The 19,304-nt window shown below is 46.4% G+C and overlaps 1 protein-coding gene across 4 annotated transcripts in view; it reads right to left on the bottom strand.

Moving 5' to 3' along the window:
- The window catches only part of katnip (katanin interacting protein), a 126,998-nt gene that overhangs the window by 25,896 nt on the left and 81,798 nt on the right, over nucleotides 1–19,304 (bottom strand). For all 4 annotated transcript variants that reach the window (XM_080206271.1, XM_080206275.1, XM_080206273.1 and 1 more), the window contains 3 exons: nucleotides 16,507–16,715; nucleotides 10,430–10,499; nucleotides 1,358–1,535 (listed from right to left, as the gene is read on the bottom strand). In XM_080206271.1, coding sequence (XP_080062397.1) covers nucleotides 1,358–1,535; nucleotides 10,430–10,499; nucleotides 16,507–16,715 — 457 coding nt within the window. The remainder of the gene's footprint in view (nucleotides 1–1,357; nucleotides 1,536–10,429; nucleotides 10,500–16,506; nucleotides 16,716–19,304) is intronic.

The raw sequence follows: 19,304 nt of genomic DNA, 5'->3' as shown, positions 1-19,304 counted from the left end.
TCACGTTAACCACACTGGTTTAAAATCAATGATTCATTACTTTACATCTCAGAATACAGATCCAAACAAATCTTAGCCAACTGATAAGAAAGAAAGGCTTACATTTATACGGTTCTTTCTCTTTGCGGTCACTGGATGAGGTAATTGTGAAGTGTAGTCAGCACTGTAAGGTAGGAAACGTGGCAGCCAGTATCTGCACAGCAAACTTCCTACAAACAACAATTACCTTCAACCAGGTAATCAGTTTCTGTGATGTTGACTGAGGGATAAATACTGGCTGGGACACCAGGGAGAACTCAGCTGCTCTCCTTTGCAACAGTAACCTGCTTGGGTTCTTTTACATCCATTGAATAGGCAGTTATAAATTTGGCCTTAATAGCGAAGGGGATAGAATATAAAAGCAGGGAGGTCTTGCTGCAACTGTACAGGGCACTGGTGAGGCTACAACTGGAGTACAGTGTGCAGTTTTGGTCACCGCATTTGCGAAAGGATATATTGGCCTTGGAGGGAGTGCAGAGAAGGTTCACCAGGCTGATACCAGAGATGAGGGGGTTAGCTTATGAGGAGAGATTAAATAGACTGGGTCTGTACTCGTTAGAGTTTAGAAGGCTGAGGGGGGATCTTATAGAGACGTATAAGATAATGAAGGGGCGAGACAGGGTAGAGGTTGAGAGATTCTTTGCACTTAGAAAGGAAAACAGAACTAGAGGGCACAACCTCAAAATAAGGGGGGGAGGGGCAGTTTAGAACGGAGTTGAGGAGGAACTTCTTCACTCAAAGGGTGGTGAATCTCTGGAATTCTGTACCCGTTGAAGTGGTGGAGGCTATGTCGTTGAATATATTTCAGTCACGGGTAGATAGGTTTCTGATAGACAAGGGAATTAAGGGTTATGGGGAGAAAGCGGGAAAGTGGAACTGATCCACTTCAGATCAGCCGTGATCTTATTGAATGGCGGGGCAGGCTCGAAGGGCTAGATGGCCTATTCCTGCTCCTATTTCTTACGTTCTTCCATTCTTAGTTGGCACTTCCGGCAGTGCAGCACATGATCAGCACTGCACTTGAGTGTCAACCTTGACTTTTATGCTCAAGGCCTGGAGAGAAAATTGGATGTGAAATCTGTCTACTCGTGAGGCAATGATACAAAGAACAACCTTTTCCAAGTCCCAGACAAATAAAGTTCAAAAAAGAAGAAATCAACAAGTATGCAAGAAATGTAAGCTTAAATCTAAGTACGGGCCACTTGGAACAGATTGCTAGGGATCATCGGTGGAGCACTTTTTGGAACCAGAGTAGATCTTTTTAACTCGCGCTCAATGTAAAATTATTGTGCTTGTCTCGTCAATGAATAATAGATACTTGTCTAATGTCCTGCTGTCTTCGTTATATTCTGGCAGTTCATTGAGATCTCTTGGTGATGCTTCAACATTGTCCATCGTGATGGGTAGTGCCTGGCCACCTTTGCCCACAACTTCCAGTCCAGTCAACCCGAGGTAGTGAGAATCACCCCAGGTAACAGTGAAATTTAGCTGTACGCCTGGAATTTAAAGAGAGAAAGCTCAAGTTTATATGACAAAATAAGTTTGTTTTCAAATGCGCGCACACGAGCAAGATGAAGCAGATTCAATCTCGTGCCAGATCATAAGAACATAAGAAATAGGAGCAGGAGTAGGCCATCTAGCCCTTCGAGCCTGCCCCCCCATTCAATTAGATCATGGCTGATCTGTTGTGGCTCAGTTCCACTTTCCCACCCTCTCCCCATAACCCTTAATCCCCTCTCTTATCAAGAACCCATCAACCCGCTTCTTAAAAATATTTAGCGAGGCAGCCTCCACCACTTCAACGGGCAGAGAATTCCAGAGATTCACCACCCTTTGAGTGAAGAAGTTCCTCCTCAACTCCGTTCTAAACCGCCTCCCCTTTATCTTGAGGCTGTGCCCCCTAGTCCTACTGTCTTTTTTGAGCGGGAAGAGTCTCTCCACCTCTATCCTATCCATCCCATTCATCATCTTATACGTCTCAATGAGATCTCCCCTCATTCTTCTAAACTCTAACGAGTACAAGCCTAGTTTATTCAGCCTCTCCTCATAGCTCAATCCCCTCAACTCCGGTATCAGCCTAGTAAACCTCCTCTGCACTCCCTCCAGGGCCAAAATATCCTTGCGCAGGTGCGGCGCCCAAAACTGCACACAGTACTCCAGCTGCGGCCTCACCAATGCCCTATACAGCTGCAGCAAGACCTCCCTACTTTTATATTCAATCCCCCTCGCTATGAAGGCCAGCATCCCATTCGCCTTCCTGACCACCTGCTGCACCTGCAAGCTGGGTTTTTGCGACTCGTGCACAAGGACCCCGAGGTCCCTCTGCACCGTCGCCTGCTGCAGTTTTTCGCCACGTAAGTAATAGTCCTTCCTACCATTCTTCCTACCAAAGTGGACCACCTCACACTTGCCAACATTAAATTCCATTTGCCATTTCCTGGCCCATTCGCCCAGCCTATCTAGATCCTTCTGTAGACTCTCCACACCCTCCGCACAATTTGCCTTTCCCCCAATCTTGGTGTCATCAGCAAATTTCGACACCCTGCACTCGGTTCCCTCCTCCAGATCATCTATATAAATGGTAAATAGCTGAGGCCCCAGCACCGACCCCTGGGGCACCCCACTAGTCACCGACCGCCAATCCGAATAGCACCCGTTGACCCCCACTCTCTGCCTCCTATTTGACAACCAATCCTCTATCCACGCTAACACCCTACCCCCAACTCCATGTCCCCTGACCTTCTGCAATAACCTCTTGTGAGGTACCTTGTCAAACGCCTTCTGAAAATCCAGAAAGACCACATCCACCGGCTCTCCTCTATCCACTGCCCTAGACACATCCTCATACAACTCCAGTAAATTTGTCAGACACGACTTCCCTTTAATGAAACCGTGTTGCGTCTCAACACTCTTTCTAAAGATAGATGTACAACTGCACTAGGAGACAGAATATTGATCTCAACCAGCCACGTTGATGTTCATTCTCTACACAAGCAGTAGGTCCCAAGCTCAGGTCTCCCTTTATCATCCTTTTCTTCAGCCAGCCATCCAATCGATCTTTAAATGCTGATACGGTCTCTGTTGAATTATTACCTTGGCAACATGTACCGATATACCCTCTGTAAAAATAAATCTCATGCGCTGTCTTAAATCTCTTGCATTTCATCCTTACGTGCATGTTTCCTCATTCTAGGGGAACTACCAAAAACAGTCCGTTTATATCTACTCTATCCCATAATTTTAAACATTTCTTTCAGAACGTCCTGCAATCTGACATTTATATAGCACTTTTCACGACCGCCAGATGTCTCAAAGCACTTTACAGGCAATTAAGCCCTTTTGAAGTGTAGTCCTTGTTATAATGTAGGAAATACCAATACGTGCACAGCAGACGACAATGTGATAACGAACGAAGACGAGATGAATAAAGGTAACCTATCTTCAGCTGAGCGAGGGATAATGATTGGCGATGACACTCCTGTTCTTTTTTGGAATACTGCCAGGGGATCTTTTGATCACTTGCCTGGGAGAGCGTTCTTGGCTGAATGTCTTATCTGAATGATGGCACATCCAACAGTGCAGGATTCTCAGCACTGCACTGGAGTGCCAGCCTTACTTGTGCTGAAGTCCTGAGCTAGTTCCAAGAATCTTACGACTTAAGAGGCAAGAGTTCAACGAACTGAGTCATAGCCGACATGCCTCTGTTAAAAGCAGCCTGAAAGCTTTTGTATACTTTTTAATGTTTTCATTTTCATGAATCTAATTACTTCAATATCCTTCTTATACTCAAAACTACATACAATATTCCAGCCATGGTCTTTTAACAATTTATGTAGATCCATTACATCTCAACCATCGTGTTCTACATCTTTTGCCAGAAACCCTACATACCAATAGGTTTTTTTATGGCCTTCTCCTCTTAATGCTTTGTGAACCTGAACTCCCAAATCTCTTGGCACGACTACGTGGTGCAGCCTTCCGCTGAACCACAACGTAACAATTCACACACTTACTGAATTCCATCCGTTGTATTTTAATCCCATCCCACTTCCTTATCAATATCATCTCGTAGCTGGTTCCCAGGACTATTTCAGTATTGCCTGTAATTACCATGTCACCTAATCCTAGGTCCAAATCTTAGATTTGGATCAAGTAACAGTTAATAGCACCAAAATCAACTTGCAAACATTCTAAAATCTGCCTTTAGCACCAACTCAATTTCCTCTCTTTGAATCAGGTTTTAAAGTAACATTCTATCCTCTCTCTAATTCCACGCGTTAATTTTCTCCAATATTTTAATACCATCTTCTCTAGAGCTTTCTAAATGTCCGTGATAGTACGGCCACTGCATTTCCTCCGTCTATCTTATTTCATAGAACGTAGAACACTACAGCGTAAACAGGCCCTTCGGCCCACAAGTTGCGCCGATCCTATCCCAACCTACCAGGTCTATCGATAACGCTCAATCCCATTAAATCCCATGTACTCGTCCAGAAGTTTCTTAAAAGACCCCGACGGGTTCGCCTCTACCACCATCGACGGCAGCCGATTCCACTCGCTCGCCACCCTCTGAGTGAAAAACTTACCCCTGACATCTCCTCTGTACCTACTCCCCAGCACCTTAAACCTGTGTCCTCTCGTCGCGACCATTTCAGCCCTGGGAAACAGCCTCTGAGAATCCACCCTATCTATTCCTCTTGACATCTTATAAACCTCTATCAGGTCCCCTCTCAACCTTTATCTCTCCAGGGAGAAAAGACCTAGCTGCCTCAACCTATCCTCATAAGGCATGCCTCCCAATCCAGGCAACATCCTTGTAAATCTCCTCTGCACCCTCTCAATAGCTTCCACGTCCTTCCTGTAGTGAGGCGACCAGAACTGAGCACAGTACTCCGAGTGGGGTCTGACAAGGGTCTTATAAAGTTGCAGCATTATCTCCCGACTCCGAAACTCAATCCCTCGATTAACGAAGGCTGGTACACCGTACGCCTTCTTGACCACATCCTCCACCTGCGAGGCCGATTTAAGATCCTCTAAATTTCGTGCCTGTTTTCAAGAACAATTGTCCCTTCTGAAATTCCTGTTGGCTGCTCTCTCCCTTTTCAGATATTGGTTTGGTTAAAGAGTGATGTTAAACCAACTGACCTACAATTAATCGAATTAACTCTGTAACTCTTTGAAAAATAGGTTTGCACCGGTCAGACTCGAGTCCTTCGTCGCACATCCAGATGCGACAGAGCTCTGAAGTATAGGGGGCGATTCTCCCCAGCAGCACAAAGGAACGGGAGACAGACATAGATAAAACATGACAGTGCAGTACAGGCCTTTCGGCCCTCGATGTTGCGCCGACCTGTGAAACCAATCTAAAGCCGATCTAACCTCCACTATTCCAATATCCGTCAGCGGAGGCCGTACAGCGGCTTCTGTGGGGCCAAGATTGCTGGGGTCATCAGCTCTGCACTGGAAATCGGCGCAGAGTTGATTTAAATATTATAATCACCACCTAAATGTCATTAGTGGGCCTGGGACAGAGATTTCCGGGCCCGCTGGCCTCTCTCCCCAACCTCCACTAGGAGTGATTCACTCTAGCAGGGCTTACAATAGCTCCCCACTAACAGAAAGTGAGCGGCCTGACCCTGCCATAGTGAAGAGACCACGGAAGCTCCCCAAAAAGGCAATAAGGGGGAGGGGCTTGCCCCAGGCATTTCCAACCTGGATCCCTGGCACTGCCCACTGGGCATCACGCAGTGCCGGGGTGGGGCCAATTGGGGGGAACAGTGGTAGGGTTTGGAAGACCCGCTGCCACTCTGCAGTTGGGATCACAGAGGGAAGGAGGGAGGAGGCTGATCGGGACTGACGGGGGGAGCACGTCGGGACTGGCCCGGAGACGTCCAGGGGGCCAGCGATCTGCGGGGGAGGGGGGAGGCGAGAAATCGGAGGGCCAGCAACGTGGGCTTGCCGTGCTGCCGGCGATCACCGCTCTGACAGATCAGCGCACGCACAATGGCACACTCGGCATTGTGCCGCCGACTTCTCCAGCTGGAATAGGTCACGCCCCCTGATTTGCAGTGTGAATCTCTGTGCAGTGGTCAGAGTGTGGGGGATTCATTTAGAAAATCCCACAAAGACCAGCAAGACTTATTCCTATTTTTACACAAATTCGGCAATGAGAATTTTTTGGGAGAAACCCGGCCATAATTCTTAGGGTCTTTGCTATTGTTCCCTCTGTTTTCTTCAGGATTTTAGATTATACACAGCACTTAAAGATTCCCAGAATTAATGATCTTTTCAGTTACTTCCCTTCAACTTATTATATATTTCAGCTTGCTTTTAACCAATTGTGGATTTAATAACTCCCAACTATCCTTCTCTTTTGATATTGAAGTACTTCTCAACTGTCCCTGGCCAATTTCCTTTTACCTTCTATTAACTCACTATTCTCTCCTCTCAGGGGATGCATCTCACATTTCACAATTCTTCTGGCATATTTTCTCACTTTCTTTGAGATTCTCTTTTTTTTCATTCATTCCTGGGACACAGGCGTCGCTGGCTGGCCAGCATTCGTTGCCCATCCCTAGTTTGGCCTGGGAGGGCAGTTGAGAGTCAACCACATTGCTGTGGCTTTGCAGTCATGTCGGCCAGACCAGGTAAGGATGACAGATTTCCTTCCCTAAAGGACAGTAGTGAACCAGATGGGTTTTCCGATAACGGTTTCATCAGTAGATTCTTAATTCCAGCTATTCTTTATTGAATTCAAATTCCATCATCTGCTGTGGTGGGATTCCAACCCAGGTCCCCAGAACATTAGCTGTGTTTCTGGATTAATAGTCTCGTAATAATACCACTGACCCATTGCCTCCCCTATTCTCATGCTTCCTTCCTTATCATTACTTTTATGATGCCACGTTTTTATTTGTTTCAAAGCTCCATTTATCCATCCTGAAACATGAAGTAGTCTTTTTAATTCTCTATATTTATTCTGAACCTTTGCGATCAGCTTTAAAAAAAATCCCACTGGTGGCCTATAGTTGTGTGTGTCCATTTCTCTTCCCAAGTCCAATAGCTTAGTCCTTATCTAAAATTTACCTGATGTCCTTGTTTTCGCGTGAATGTTTTCTCTTGCTAATTGAACTACCTTCCCCAGAACTGGCACCAATAAATTGTAAAATGAAAACTCTCTGACATCCCTTCCTGCATGTTCTACCTATCTTTCCCAATTCCAGTACGTGACTGAGGAGTCACCCAAAGGTTGTCAACACTGAAATCGTTCTCCTCGACAAAGATATTGAATTTCAAATATTAAATTCCTTTTTGGGCTTTTCTATACGATATCCCTGGCTGTCACTTGGATGCAATGGCTCTCACCGTCTTCAATAATCTTGCCCGGTCTTTCAAAATTATTCTTACTCTAGCTTCTGAGCGATATCAAAACCAACTGAGGCACTCGGTCGAAATTGAGAATGATAATATCTAGCCCATCTATTACTATTGTGTTCTAGAACGGAGTTGAGGAGGAACTTCTTCACTCAAAGGGTGGTGAATCTCTGGAATTCTCTGCCCGTTGAAGTGGTGGAGGCTGCCTCGCTAAATATATTTCAGACGCGGGTTGATGGCTTTTTGATAAGCGAGGGGATTAAGGGTTATGGGGAGAGGGCGGGAATGTGGAACGGAGCCACGACAGATCAGCCATGATCTTATTGAATGGCGGGGCAGGTTCGAAGGGCCAGATGGCCTACTCCTGCTCCTATTTCTTATGTTCTTAACTAAATTGCTTATAGCCCTCCACACGGTTTGATTTTTTAGTGCCGCTGCACCTCGTTTGAAGGTCCCAGAATCATCATCCTCCCAAATCAGAGCTGTACTTTCAGCTTGTTGGAGAGAATCATTCATTTTGGCTGCGCTGCTTTTGCCTGTCCCTCCTCGCTTCCCCTGACCTGTGGATCATTATCACTCCTCGTGTGTGATTAGTGTGTGAGGAGTGATTAGTCTCAACGGTCCACAACCCTCAAACTGTTTGCTCCAGGAATCCACCTGCTTCTGTGTCCACCAGAAGCCTGATAGTAAATTCCCAATCCAAAAAAATGTGCCAGAAAATTTGCTTCCACTCCTACTGGAGACAGACTTCTTTAACAATTACATCCACACCTATTAGATGAGAATAGCAGCAGGTCGGGACAGCACGTTCGTAGAATCCCTACAGTGCCAAAGGAGGCCATTCGGCCCATCAAGCCTGCACTGACAACAATACTCCCCGGACCGTACCCCGTAACGGCACGTATTTACCTTGCTGATCTCCCTGACGCTAAGGGGCCATTTCGCATGGCCAATCCACCTAACCAGCATATCTTTCAGGAAACCCGTACAGACACAGGGAGAACGTGCAAACTCCACACAGACAGTGACCTGAGGCCAGAATTGAACGCAGGTCCCTGGCGCTGAGAGGCAGCAGTGCTAACCGCTGAGCCACCTTGTTGCAGGGCCCCATTTCTCATCCTTTTCACCAAGGGGCAGCACAGTGGTTAGCGCTGCTGCCTCACAGCGCCAGGGACCCAGACTTGATTCCCAGCTTGGGTCACTGTCTGTGTGGAGTCTGCACAATCTCCCCTTGTCTGTGTGGGTTTCCTCTGGGTGCTCTGGTTTCCTCCCACGTTCTGAAAGACGTGCTGGTAAGGTGCGTTGACCCGAACGGGCGCCAGGCTGTGGTGACTAATGGAATTTCACAGTAACTTCATTGTAGTGAAGTTACTGTGAAGCCTTACTTGTGACTAATAAATAAACTTTACGTAGTTGCCCACAGCGCATCTACACCACAGAAAATCGGATCTGCTTGTGGTTCCTTTAGAGTTGAAGGCTAAAATCGGACTCAGAGCAAACTGCAGGTAAGTCTTTAAATATTTTCAGACAAAAAAAAAAGCTTTAAAGACTATTTTTGAAGCTATCATCGTTTTAAAGTTATAACTTGGTTGTCAAAAACAGACGGGCCCCCTTTCAGGCCATCATGTTATACTGGTCCACGTTCTCACTGAGCTGGCAAGCTACAGGTCCCCAGTAGCGATGCTGCGCAATATAACTCATGCAAATTCTGTGGGCTCACACCGCATGGAAACATTCCAACAACAGCATTACTTCAAGTGTTGTGAACTTTAAGGTGAATGAATGTTCTATTAGGTTAGAGGGTCATTAGATTGGTCCCACTGGTCGGCGCAACATCGAGGGCCGAAGGGCCTGTACTGCGCTGTAATGTTCTCTGTTCCATGACATAATTACAGTAAGGCTTCACTTTAAGATCCCTCCAACATCCCTTTCTCAGGAAACTCACTGGCGACACGGAGTTAAAGATCTGGCCTCTGTTACACCCTTAGGTAAGCTGGAGCTGGGAGTGACAATGGAAAGTGATGAGCAAGTGGTGCAAAGGTTAATATTTCAGGTGCTGCCTGCCGTCATTCCTCCATTTTTAGTAGGCGTTCCTTAATGAAGGCTGAAACAAACACTGGTGACAAAGACATGCAGCTTTTCACTTCTTTGCTACGTATTCAGCTGTTAACGTAACATTTGTAAGGACGAGAAAAGGGTTCGGAGCGGTATCGTGACATCACCTTCACGTGGATCGCAGATGATGAAAGCAGTAAATGGCTGGGGTTCAGGCTCACTGACAGTGCGCTGTCACAGGAATGACTGCTTTCTATTACTTTGGCTGCACTGAAGGGTTCACTAAAGTTCTCCCACCATTGTGTAGCTTTGTGGTGTTTTGCTAGGTGTGGTATATTTACTGCTACGTTAACTCCTCCGACAGTCACGTATCAAGCTGTGGATGGGCCTCCCTCCCCGGGGCAAAAGGAGTCGGTGCTTCCGATGTCAATTTGCAGCCGGTAACATTTCAACTTTAGGTTTGTGTGCTTGGCAACCCCAGATAGAGAGAATCCCAGATTCCACAGGTTAGGTGCATCGACCCGAACAGGCGTGCAGTGTGGTGACCAGGGGATTTTCACAGTAACTTCATTGCAGTGTTAATGTAAGCCTTACTTGTGACTAATAAATAAACTTTACTTTTACATGTCAACAATGCAGCAAAAACTGATTTTATCTGCTCCTGCAGGCAGTGACTGGAGGGTGTAAATTGTGCCATGAATTTGAAATTAGGGTGCACCGGCAAGAACTGACTGATTCTCAGCAGAATTCCGGTGAGGCAGAAAAATGCTGCTTATTCACTGCAGAGGAAAATCTAACCAGAATTCTTTCTGCAATATCGCACCATTCGATCAGACAAATCTGATAGGAAGGAAAAGTGCAATGAAATTTTTTTCAGACGCATATGGATCTAGAAAGACACAAATCAACTTCAAAGATATCCTCGTACCGTTCGAACTCGGCTCCGTGTATAAATACTTACACTTCCCAGTATACTCCCCTCGCATCTGACTAGCTGCTCCACCCAACAGGAATGATGCTTGCTCCTGCTCCTACAAATGCAATGTGTCAGTAGTTAAGAGATTGCATTCAGTTACTTTGGAAGGTGATATTCAGACTATTTACTGACCCCTCTCCACATCACAATTTTTGCCTTTACTGGTTTAATTGCAGCACGAATATTTTGACAACAGATGGCACTAACACACAAACTATGATCGTGTTTTATAGAAGCATCAAGTGATTGCTTTAAAAAAAACAAGACTTTTGTGTGAAATATTGAAATAAAATGATTTACTTCATTATCTGTGTCATGCCGTAACCATTAAATCGGCAGACTACATCACGATCATCGTTTGGTCAATTTCCAGCCATGTTAAAGTAGTTTGTATTGCTCGGCGAATGATTATCTTCAAATTCAAACACGCTTGGGCAGCACGGTGGTTAGCACCGCTGTCTCGCGGTGCCAGGGACCTGGGTTCGATTCCCAGTTTGGGTCACCGTCCGTGTGGAGTTTGCACATTTTCCCTGTGTCTGCGTGGGTTTCTTCCGGGTGCTCCGTTTTCCACCCACAGTCCAAAGACGTGCGGGTTAGGTGGATTGGCCGTGCTAAATTGACCCTTCGTGTCAGAGGAATTAGCTGGGCAGATAAGTGGCAGGGCCTGGGTGACATTGTTGTCAGTGCAGACTCGATGGGCTGAATGGCCTCCTTCCATACTGTAGCGATTTGATGTGAAAGAAGGCCATTTTTAAAAACATAAGCTTTCTTCCCAAATGACACTCCAACAAACCTGTCCAAAAACAATCCACTGAAAAACAAAAGATAATGGAAATGTTCCAGTAACGGTACTGTTTTAAACGTAGTGGTCTTTAAGGTGAATGAATCACAGTTAGTCCTTGTTTTAAGACGCACCACTCAAGATTGTTTTGTTTGAAGTAATTTATTCTTTAGGACCTGTTCGATTCACGTCACCATTTTCCTTTTTATCACCTACTGCGCAATTGGTGAAGTCATCGTTGATTTCACAGAGCACTCGACCAGTGCCACCAGGAGATTCACCTCCAACCTCAGGGGTTTGTGTGGGAAATTCCCATCCCAGCCCATGCCTCTGCCCGCTTCGCTCCTGCCCAGCTCGCCTGCGTCACTGCTCTCTCCCTGCGTACACGCCCCGCCACCTCCCAGCTCACCCCTCCCCCTAGATCTTCCGCCCTGCATTCCCCCTGCCACCTCCCAGCTCACCCGTCCGTCCTCCCTCATGCCTGTCCCCATCCTCCAACTCCTGTCAAGTGAGTTCCCACCCACTCAGCTCATCACCTCGCCCCAGCCGTCCTGCGTACTGTCCATGCTCACTTCCTCTCAGTGCCTTTGTCCCTGCCTTGCTCCCCTCCCTGCACCAGCTGCTCCCGGCCTCACTGCCTTGCCCCCGCCCAGCTTGCCCTCTTCTCCTCTTACGAATCCTCACCCAGACTGCACCCATGTTCCCATCCTGCTCACCCTTAAGAACATAAGAAATAGGAGCAGGAGTCGGCCATCTAGCCGTTCGAGCCTGCCCCACCACTCAACAAGATCATGGCTGATCTGAAGTGGATCAGTTCCACTTTCCCGCTTTCTCCCCATAACCCTTAATTCCCTTGTCCCCATTGTCTGCGCTCCAGCTCATCCCCACCCTTCCATTCTCTCCAGCCTGGACTCCCCCTCTCTGCTCCTCTTGTCCTCTCCCATTGTCGCGCTCACCTCTGCCCCCAGCTCGTCCCCATTGTCCCGCTCAAACCCACCTTTCTCGTCCCTGCCTTGCTCCTGCCCCCATCCCCAGCATGTCCCAATCTGCTTGCCTTTGCCCAGCTTGCCCCTTTGCCCTCACCCCACCCATCTCGACATCTCGTGGCCTCCCACCACCCCGATCCTACTCAGCTTGCCACCTCAGCCCACTCCTGCCAGCCTCGCCCTCACCCGCCTCATTCCCACTCTTCTGCCCATCTCTCACTCCAAATGGTCAAAATAACTATCAAGTTACTATTTCCACATCCACCAAATGGAGTTAGGGGTAAGAACGACCCATCAGGGAATGGATGGGAGGGTTGGGGGGGGTGATTTGGAGGTGGAATAAGGAGCAGAAACCCGATTGAAAAAACTCAGGGAAGAGATTCACCATGGAATGCTAAGAAATGAATGAAGATCAGGAGGAGGATTGCAGGGGATCCTTACCCCAATTTATACATCAATTTATCATGGGGAAATCTGATTCACTTGATGTTATTTTGTTTGAAGTCATACTTTTAAAGAGCAGAATTTAAATGTTAAGTGAGGACTTACTGTATCACATACCAATCGGATTACAATAGCAGAGAAATCCCCAGCATAATGCCATTTGCAGCAAGGTAACACAGAGAGAGACCTGGATCTTCACACCTGCTAAGAAACCCCTTTCACCCCTTTTACTCTGGTCCTGGGCATGACGAACCATCTGTCCCTGGCCTACCTGTATTTTATCTAACCCTCTATCTTAGATCTGGTGTTATGTAATGAGGCAGATAGAATTAGGGACCTTGTTGTGAGGGATCCTCTTGGGACGAGTGATCATTGTATGGCTGAGTTTTTGATACAGATGGAGGATGAGAAAGTAGGGTCCCGGGCCTGTGTCCTCCGTTTGAACAGAGGGGAGTACGACAGGATGAGAGAGGAGTAGCAAATGTAGATTGGGGGCGCAGATTGGTCGGTAGGACTGCTGACGAACAGTGGGGGATCTTTAAGGAGATCTTTTTCAGTATTCAGCAGAAATATATTCCGATGGTAAAGAAGGATCGTAGGAGAAGGGATAATCAGCCGTGGTTATCGAAGGAAGTAAAGGAGAGTATTAAATTAAAAGCTGATGCGTTTAGAGTGGCTAAAAGTAGTGGGCGAGTAGAAGATTGGGAGAGGTTTAAAAATCAACAAAGAATGACTAAGAAGATGACAAAGAAAGGAAGGAGAGACTATGAAGCGAAACTAGCACTCAATATAAAAAAGATAGTAAGAGTTTTCATAAATATATAAAGAGGAGGAGGCTGGCTAGAGGGAATGTTGGACCCTTAGAGGATGAGAGGGGGGAGTTAGTGGTGGGGGATGAGGCAATGGCTGAGGCCTTGAATAAGTTTTTTGCCTCGGTCTTCACGGAGGAGGACACGAATAGTTTGCCGGGTAATAAAGATAGAAGGATGGTAGGAGTCGAGGGCCTGAATGCGATTATTGTCACTCGAGAGGTAGTGCTTTATCGAGTAGCGGGACTGATGGTGGACAAGTCCCCAGGACCGGATGGAATGCATCCCAGGTTCTGAAGGAAATGGCAGAGGTGATAGTGGATGCCTCAGTGATTATTTACCAAACTTTGTTGGATTCCGGGAAAGTGCCAGAAGATTGGAAAACGGCTAATGTTACGCCGCTGTTTAAAAAAGGTAGCAGGCGAAAGGCAGGTAATTATAGGCCGGTTAGTTTAACGTCTGTTGTGGGAAAAATGCTTGAATCCGTCATCAAAGAAGAAATAGCGAGGCACCTTGAGAAGAATTGTTTGATAGAGCAGACGCAGCACGGATTCGTTAGGGGGAAGTCGTGTTTGACGAATTTATTGGAATTCTATGAGGATGTGACTAGTGCGGTAGACAGAGGGGAACCGGTGGATGTGGTGTTTCTCGATTTTCAAAAGGCCTTTGATAAGGTGCCGCACAAAAGGTTGCTTCAGAAGGTTAGGGGGCATAGAGTTGGGGGTAAGGTGTTAATGTGGATAGGGGATTGGTTGTCTAATCGGAGGCAGAGAGTTGGTATCAACAGGTGCTATTCTGATTGGCGGTTGGTGACGAGTGGAGTGCCGCAGGGATCGGTGCTGGGGCCTCAACTATTTACCATTTATATAGATGATCTGGAGGAGGGGGCTGAGTGTAGGGTGTCGAAATTTGCTGATGATACAAAGATGAGTGGAAGAGCAAATTGTGCGGAGGGTGTGGAAAGTCTGCAGAGAGATCTAGATCGGCTGAACAAGTGGGCGAGGACCTGGCAGATGGAGTATAATGTTAGCAAGTGTGAGTTTATCCACTTTGGCAAGAATAATAGTAGGAGGGATTACTATTTAGAGGGCGAAAAGATGCAGCACGCTACGGTGCAGAGGGACCTGGGGGGTCCTTGTGCATGAGTCACAAAAACCCACTCTGCAGGTGCAGCAGGTGATCAGGAAGGCGAATGGGATGCTGGCCTTTATAGCGAGGGGGATTGAATATAAAAGCAGGGAGGTCTTGCTGCAACTGCACAGCTTTGTTGTGCTCTGATGAAGGGTCATCTGGATTCAAAATGTTGGCTCAATTCTCTCTCTCCACAGATGTCAGACTTGCTGAGATTCTCCAGCGTTTTCTGTTTTTGTTTCAGATTGCAGCACCCGCAGGATTTTGCTTTGATAATAAATCAGTTCAATTCAATGCTTTAGCAACTAGATTTTCTTACACCAGCTCGTGCTAACAGTTTCCTGAAACATTAGTATTCGTGGCTCTGGATTCATCACAACTTCTGGAATAAGGTGAAATGCATTGTAACCACTAGCCCCCAGTTTCACCTCTCCCAAAGTCTCCCAGCCAACACCCCACCTTTTAACTTTGGTTCCTAGAAATTAGATGCCAATGAGAAAGCGGACATCAGAGGACACGATTACCCAAGTCTGCTCCCATGAGTTCTTGCAAGAAAAAAGATAAAAGGATAGAGTGGAAAAAGTACAGAAACGAAAAACATCACACCAAAACAGATCAAAGGCTTGGTGAGAGTGCAGGAAGCACATTGTGCACACAGCGAGCCCCCACAAACAGCACTGACCGGATGACCTGTTTTAGTGATGTTGAGCGAGGAATCAGTATTGGCCAAGTCTAAGGAGAAGGCTGCAGTTTATTTTGTCTCTTGATCCAATTTAAGTCTTTCAACCCCGGTACCAATCTAGTAAATCTCCTTTCCACCTTCTCTTGACATCCTTCTGAAAGTGAGGTACCCAGAACTGGCTACAATAACGGCAAACTCGTGCTTTAGAAAGGTTTCGCAGAAATTCCTTGCCTTTGTACTCTGTGGACAGGATTTTCCTTGCCACCCCACAGTAATTTAAAACTCCAAGGAGGGCTAAGTGGTACAAGGTGCACTTCCATTCCTCACCCAAATGGAAGTCCCACCTTCGTGCTGCCAGGCAATCTAAAGTCCCAGCAGGCTGGGACGGATCTTATAGAGACATATAAGATAATGAAGGGGATAGATAGGGTAGAGGTGGAGAAATTCTTCCCGCTTAGAAAGGTTAGCAGGACTAGAGGGCACAGCCTCATAATAAGGGAGGGGGGGGGGTGGTGGGGGAGCAGCTTAGATCGGAGTTGAGGAGGAACTTCTTCACTCAAAGGGTGGTAAATCTCTGGAATTCTCTGCCCACTGAAGCGGTGGAGGCTACCTCGCTGAATATATTTAAGTCACGGGTAGATAGATTTCTGATAGACAAGGGAATTATGGGTTATGGGGAGAAAGCGGGAAAGCGGAACTGATTCACTTCAGATCAGCCATGATCTTATTGAATGGTGGGGCAGGCTCAAAGGGCTAGATGGCCTACTCCTGCTCCTATTTCTTATGTTCTTGTGTTCTCTGTATGTTCCTGATTCAAAACAAATCATCTCAGTTCTCTGAATTAAATTGTATCTGCCGCACTTCTTGCCCATTTTGCCAGTTTGTCCATGTCCCCCAGAGATCTTGTTACCACACTCTCATTGTTCACTGCATTCCAAGTTTCGAAATGATGCCTCGTCCCCCCGCAACTCCACATCATGAATAAATACCAGAGAGGGGTTACCCAGGCACTGACTCCTGGGAGACATAGCTGCACGCTCCCCTTCAGCCTGACAAACGACCATTCTGCTACGTCCTATGCCATAGACAATTTCCATGCAATCACTGCCACTTTAATCCCTTGGGTTGCTGTTTTTCTAACAGGTCTATCGTATGGTATCTAAAGCCATTATGTATTTTCAAAAGCAACAATGTTTGGTGTGAAGGGAGAACCTATAGGCTTTCCTTACCTGTTCGTCCTCTGCTCTGAAGCCAGCCTGTGTGAACGGCCTCTCATCTCCTTCACCATCTGCAGTACTAGGTCTGTTCAGCTCTTCCTCCAACGTGAGTGGCTGAGAATAATCAACGTTACTTGTGAAGGTTTCATCGTACTGGGACACTGCATCTAAAATCTCATCATCTGTAGTGAAAAGTATAGTGTCCCCAAACTGCTCCAAAGCTAAAAATAGAGAATGCAAACAAGTTAAGAAATATTTCCTGAGTCTAAGCAAATTGGAACAGTTGGCAAAGCTACCAAAAAGAACAATGTCAGTGGGTTGCAAGGGTTCGCGTTACAAATGTTGGAATTACTGTTTTTAATATTTTATTCCTTCTGACAATCATAATTCAGCAATTGAAAGTTACAGTTTATCATAAAGACTAAATCAACTTCAGGATTACAGGAGTGGGTGTAGTAATAAGTATCTGGAATCTCGGGGGTGTACCGACTGAACATATCTACATACTGTCAAAGGCACTATTTTGGTTTTTTTGGTTTGTATCCAATTTAGTCCAATTCAAAGTCTCAACAAGCGAGACATTCCAGATCCAAGCTGAGAAGACAGGCAAACCTCTTCCTGAGTTAGGCTTGATCTACATGATCCAAGCTGATCGGAGCAGGCATTGCACCCCCTCCAGGGCTTGATCTCATTTGCGTCTTAGCCAAAAGGCCGAGATGCCGCTTTTAAAAATTGCTTCAAATGAAGCCTCAGTGTAATCTCATTGACTTCTATCAAGTGCAGGACAGTAAATCTACACTTGATCTTGGTCAAAAAGCTGAGAAGCGATATAAGGCAATATATAAAATTATATACTTTTTATTTTTATATATATGTAAAATGCAAGTTTTTTTAATGCTTTATTCCAATTCAATCCAATCAAATCAAATCCAATTCAGAGTCCCAACAAGTTGGGACATTCCAAACATGCAATATATGTTATAGTCACTTCATCTGATGTGTTTTTGACAACTTTTCATTTACACCTTTCGTAAGCTCGGGATACTTCACGGCACTTTAATGTACTTTAAAAGAGCAAGTCAGTGTTTCAATGCAGAGAGCGCGGGAGCCAGTTGCTGCACGAGCAACAATGAAATAAATAAATGGTCAGTTTGAAGTGTTGACTGAGGGATGGACCAGGAGACTTCCGCTGCTCTTTGAACGTTAACGTGGGATCTTTCACACCCTGCTTAGAGGGCAGACAAGGCTTTGACTGAACGCCTCATCTGAATAACAGTGCAGAATTTTCGTTGAACTGTGACAAAGAGCCAACACGTGGAGATGCCGGTGTTGGACTGGGCTAGGCACAGTAAGAAATCCCACAACACCACGTTAAAGTCCAACAGGTTTATTTGGCAGCACAAGCCACCGCTTTCAGAGTCTCGAGCTCCTTCTTCAGGTGATTGAGGACTTGTTTTCACAAACAGGGCATACAAAGACACAAACTCAATTCACAAGATAATGGTTGGAATGCGAGTCTTTACAGGTAATCAAGTCTTAAAGGTACAGACAATGTGAGTGGAGTGAAGATTTAGCACAGGTTAAAGAGATGTGTATTGTCTCCAGCCAGGACAGTGAGTGAGATTTTTCAAGCCCAGGCAAGTCATGGGGGTTGCACACAATGTGACGTGATCCCAAGATCCAGGTCTGCGAAACTGGGCTATCAGTTTCTGCTCAGCAATTCTGCATTGTCATGTGTCGTGTAGGCCACCTGGGAGAACGCTTACCCGAAGATCAGAGGCTGAATGCCCGTGACTGCTGAAGTGTTCGCCGACAGGAAGGGAACACCCCTACTGAGTGATGTTGAGCGGTGCTCATTTATTCATTGTCGTAGTGTCTGCACGGTCTCCCCAATGTCCCATGCCGCGGGACATCCTTTCCTGCGGCACATCAGGCAGACAACATTGGCCGAGTCGCAAGAGTATGTACCGTGTATCTGGTGGAAGGCGTTCTCACGTGAGATGATAGCCCCCGTGCCGACGCTCCGGCATGTCCTGCAGAGGTTGCTGTGGCAGGGTTGTGTGGTGTTGTGGTCATTGTTCTCCTGAAGGCTGTGCAGATTGCTGCAAACAACCGTCTGTTTGAGGTTGTGCGGTTGTTTGAAGGCAAGAAGTGGGGGTGTGGGGATGGTCTTGACGAGATGTTCGTCTTCATCAATGACACGTTGAAGGCTCCGAAGAAGACGTCAGAGCCTCTCCGCTCTGGGGAAGTATTGGATGAGGAAGGGTACTCTGTCCGCTGTATCCCGTGTTTGTCTTCTGAGGAGGTCGGTGCGGTTTCTTGCGTTGGCACGTCGGAATTGTCGATCGATGAGTCGAAAGACACGTCCTGTTCTTACGAGGGTGTCTTTGAGCATCTGTAGGTGTCTGTTGCGATCCTCCTTACCTGAGCAGATCCTGTGTATACAGAGGGCTTGTCTGTAGGGATGGCTTCTTTAATGTGTTTAGGGTGGAAGTTGGAGAAGTGGAGCATTATGAGGTTGTCCATGGGCTTGTGGTAAAGTGAAATGCTGAGGTGACCGTCCTTGATGGAGATGCACTTGTCCAAAAATGCAACCGATTTTGGAGAGTAGTCCATGGTAAGTCTGATGGTGGCCTGGAACTCGGTGATGTCATCATAGTTGTTTCAATGATTGCTCGTCATGAGTCCAAAGGAAGAAAATGTTATTGATGTATCTAGCGTATAGCATCAGTTGAAGGTCCTGTGCGGTGAAGAGGTCTTGTTCGAACCTGTGCGTAAAAATGTTGGAGTATTGAGGTGCGAATTTGGTC

Source organism: Carcharhinus amblyrhynchos, chromosome 18, assembly GCF_965287045.1.
Source record: "Carcharhinus amblyrhynchos chromosome 18, sCarAmb.v2.hapA, whole genome shotgun sequence".
In the NCBI taxonomy this organism is placed as follows: Eukaryota; Metazoa; Chordata; class Chondrichthyes; order Carcharhiniformes; family Carcharhinidae; genus Carcharhinus; species Carcharhinus amblyrhynchos.
The sequence above is the reverse complement of the archived record's forward strand: the minus strand, read 5'-3'. Positions and strand labels throughout refer to the sequence as shown.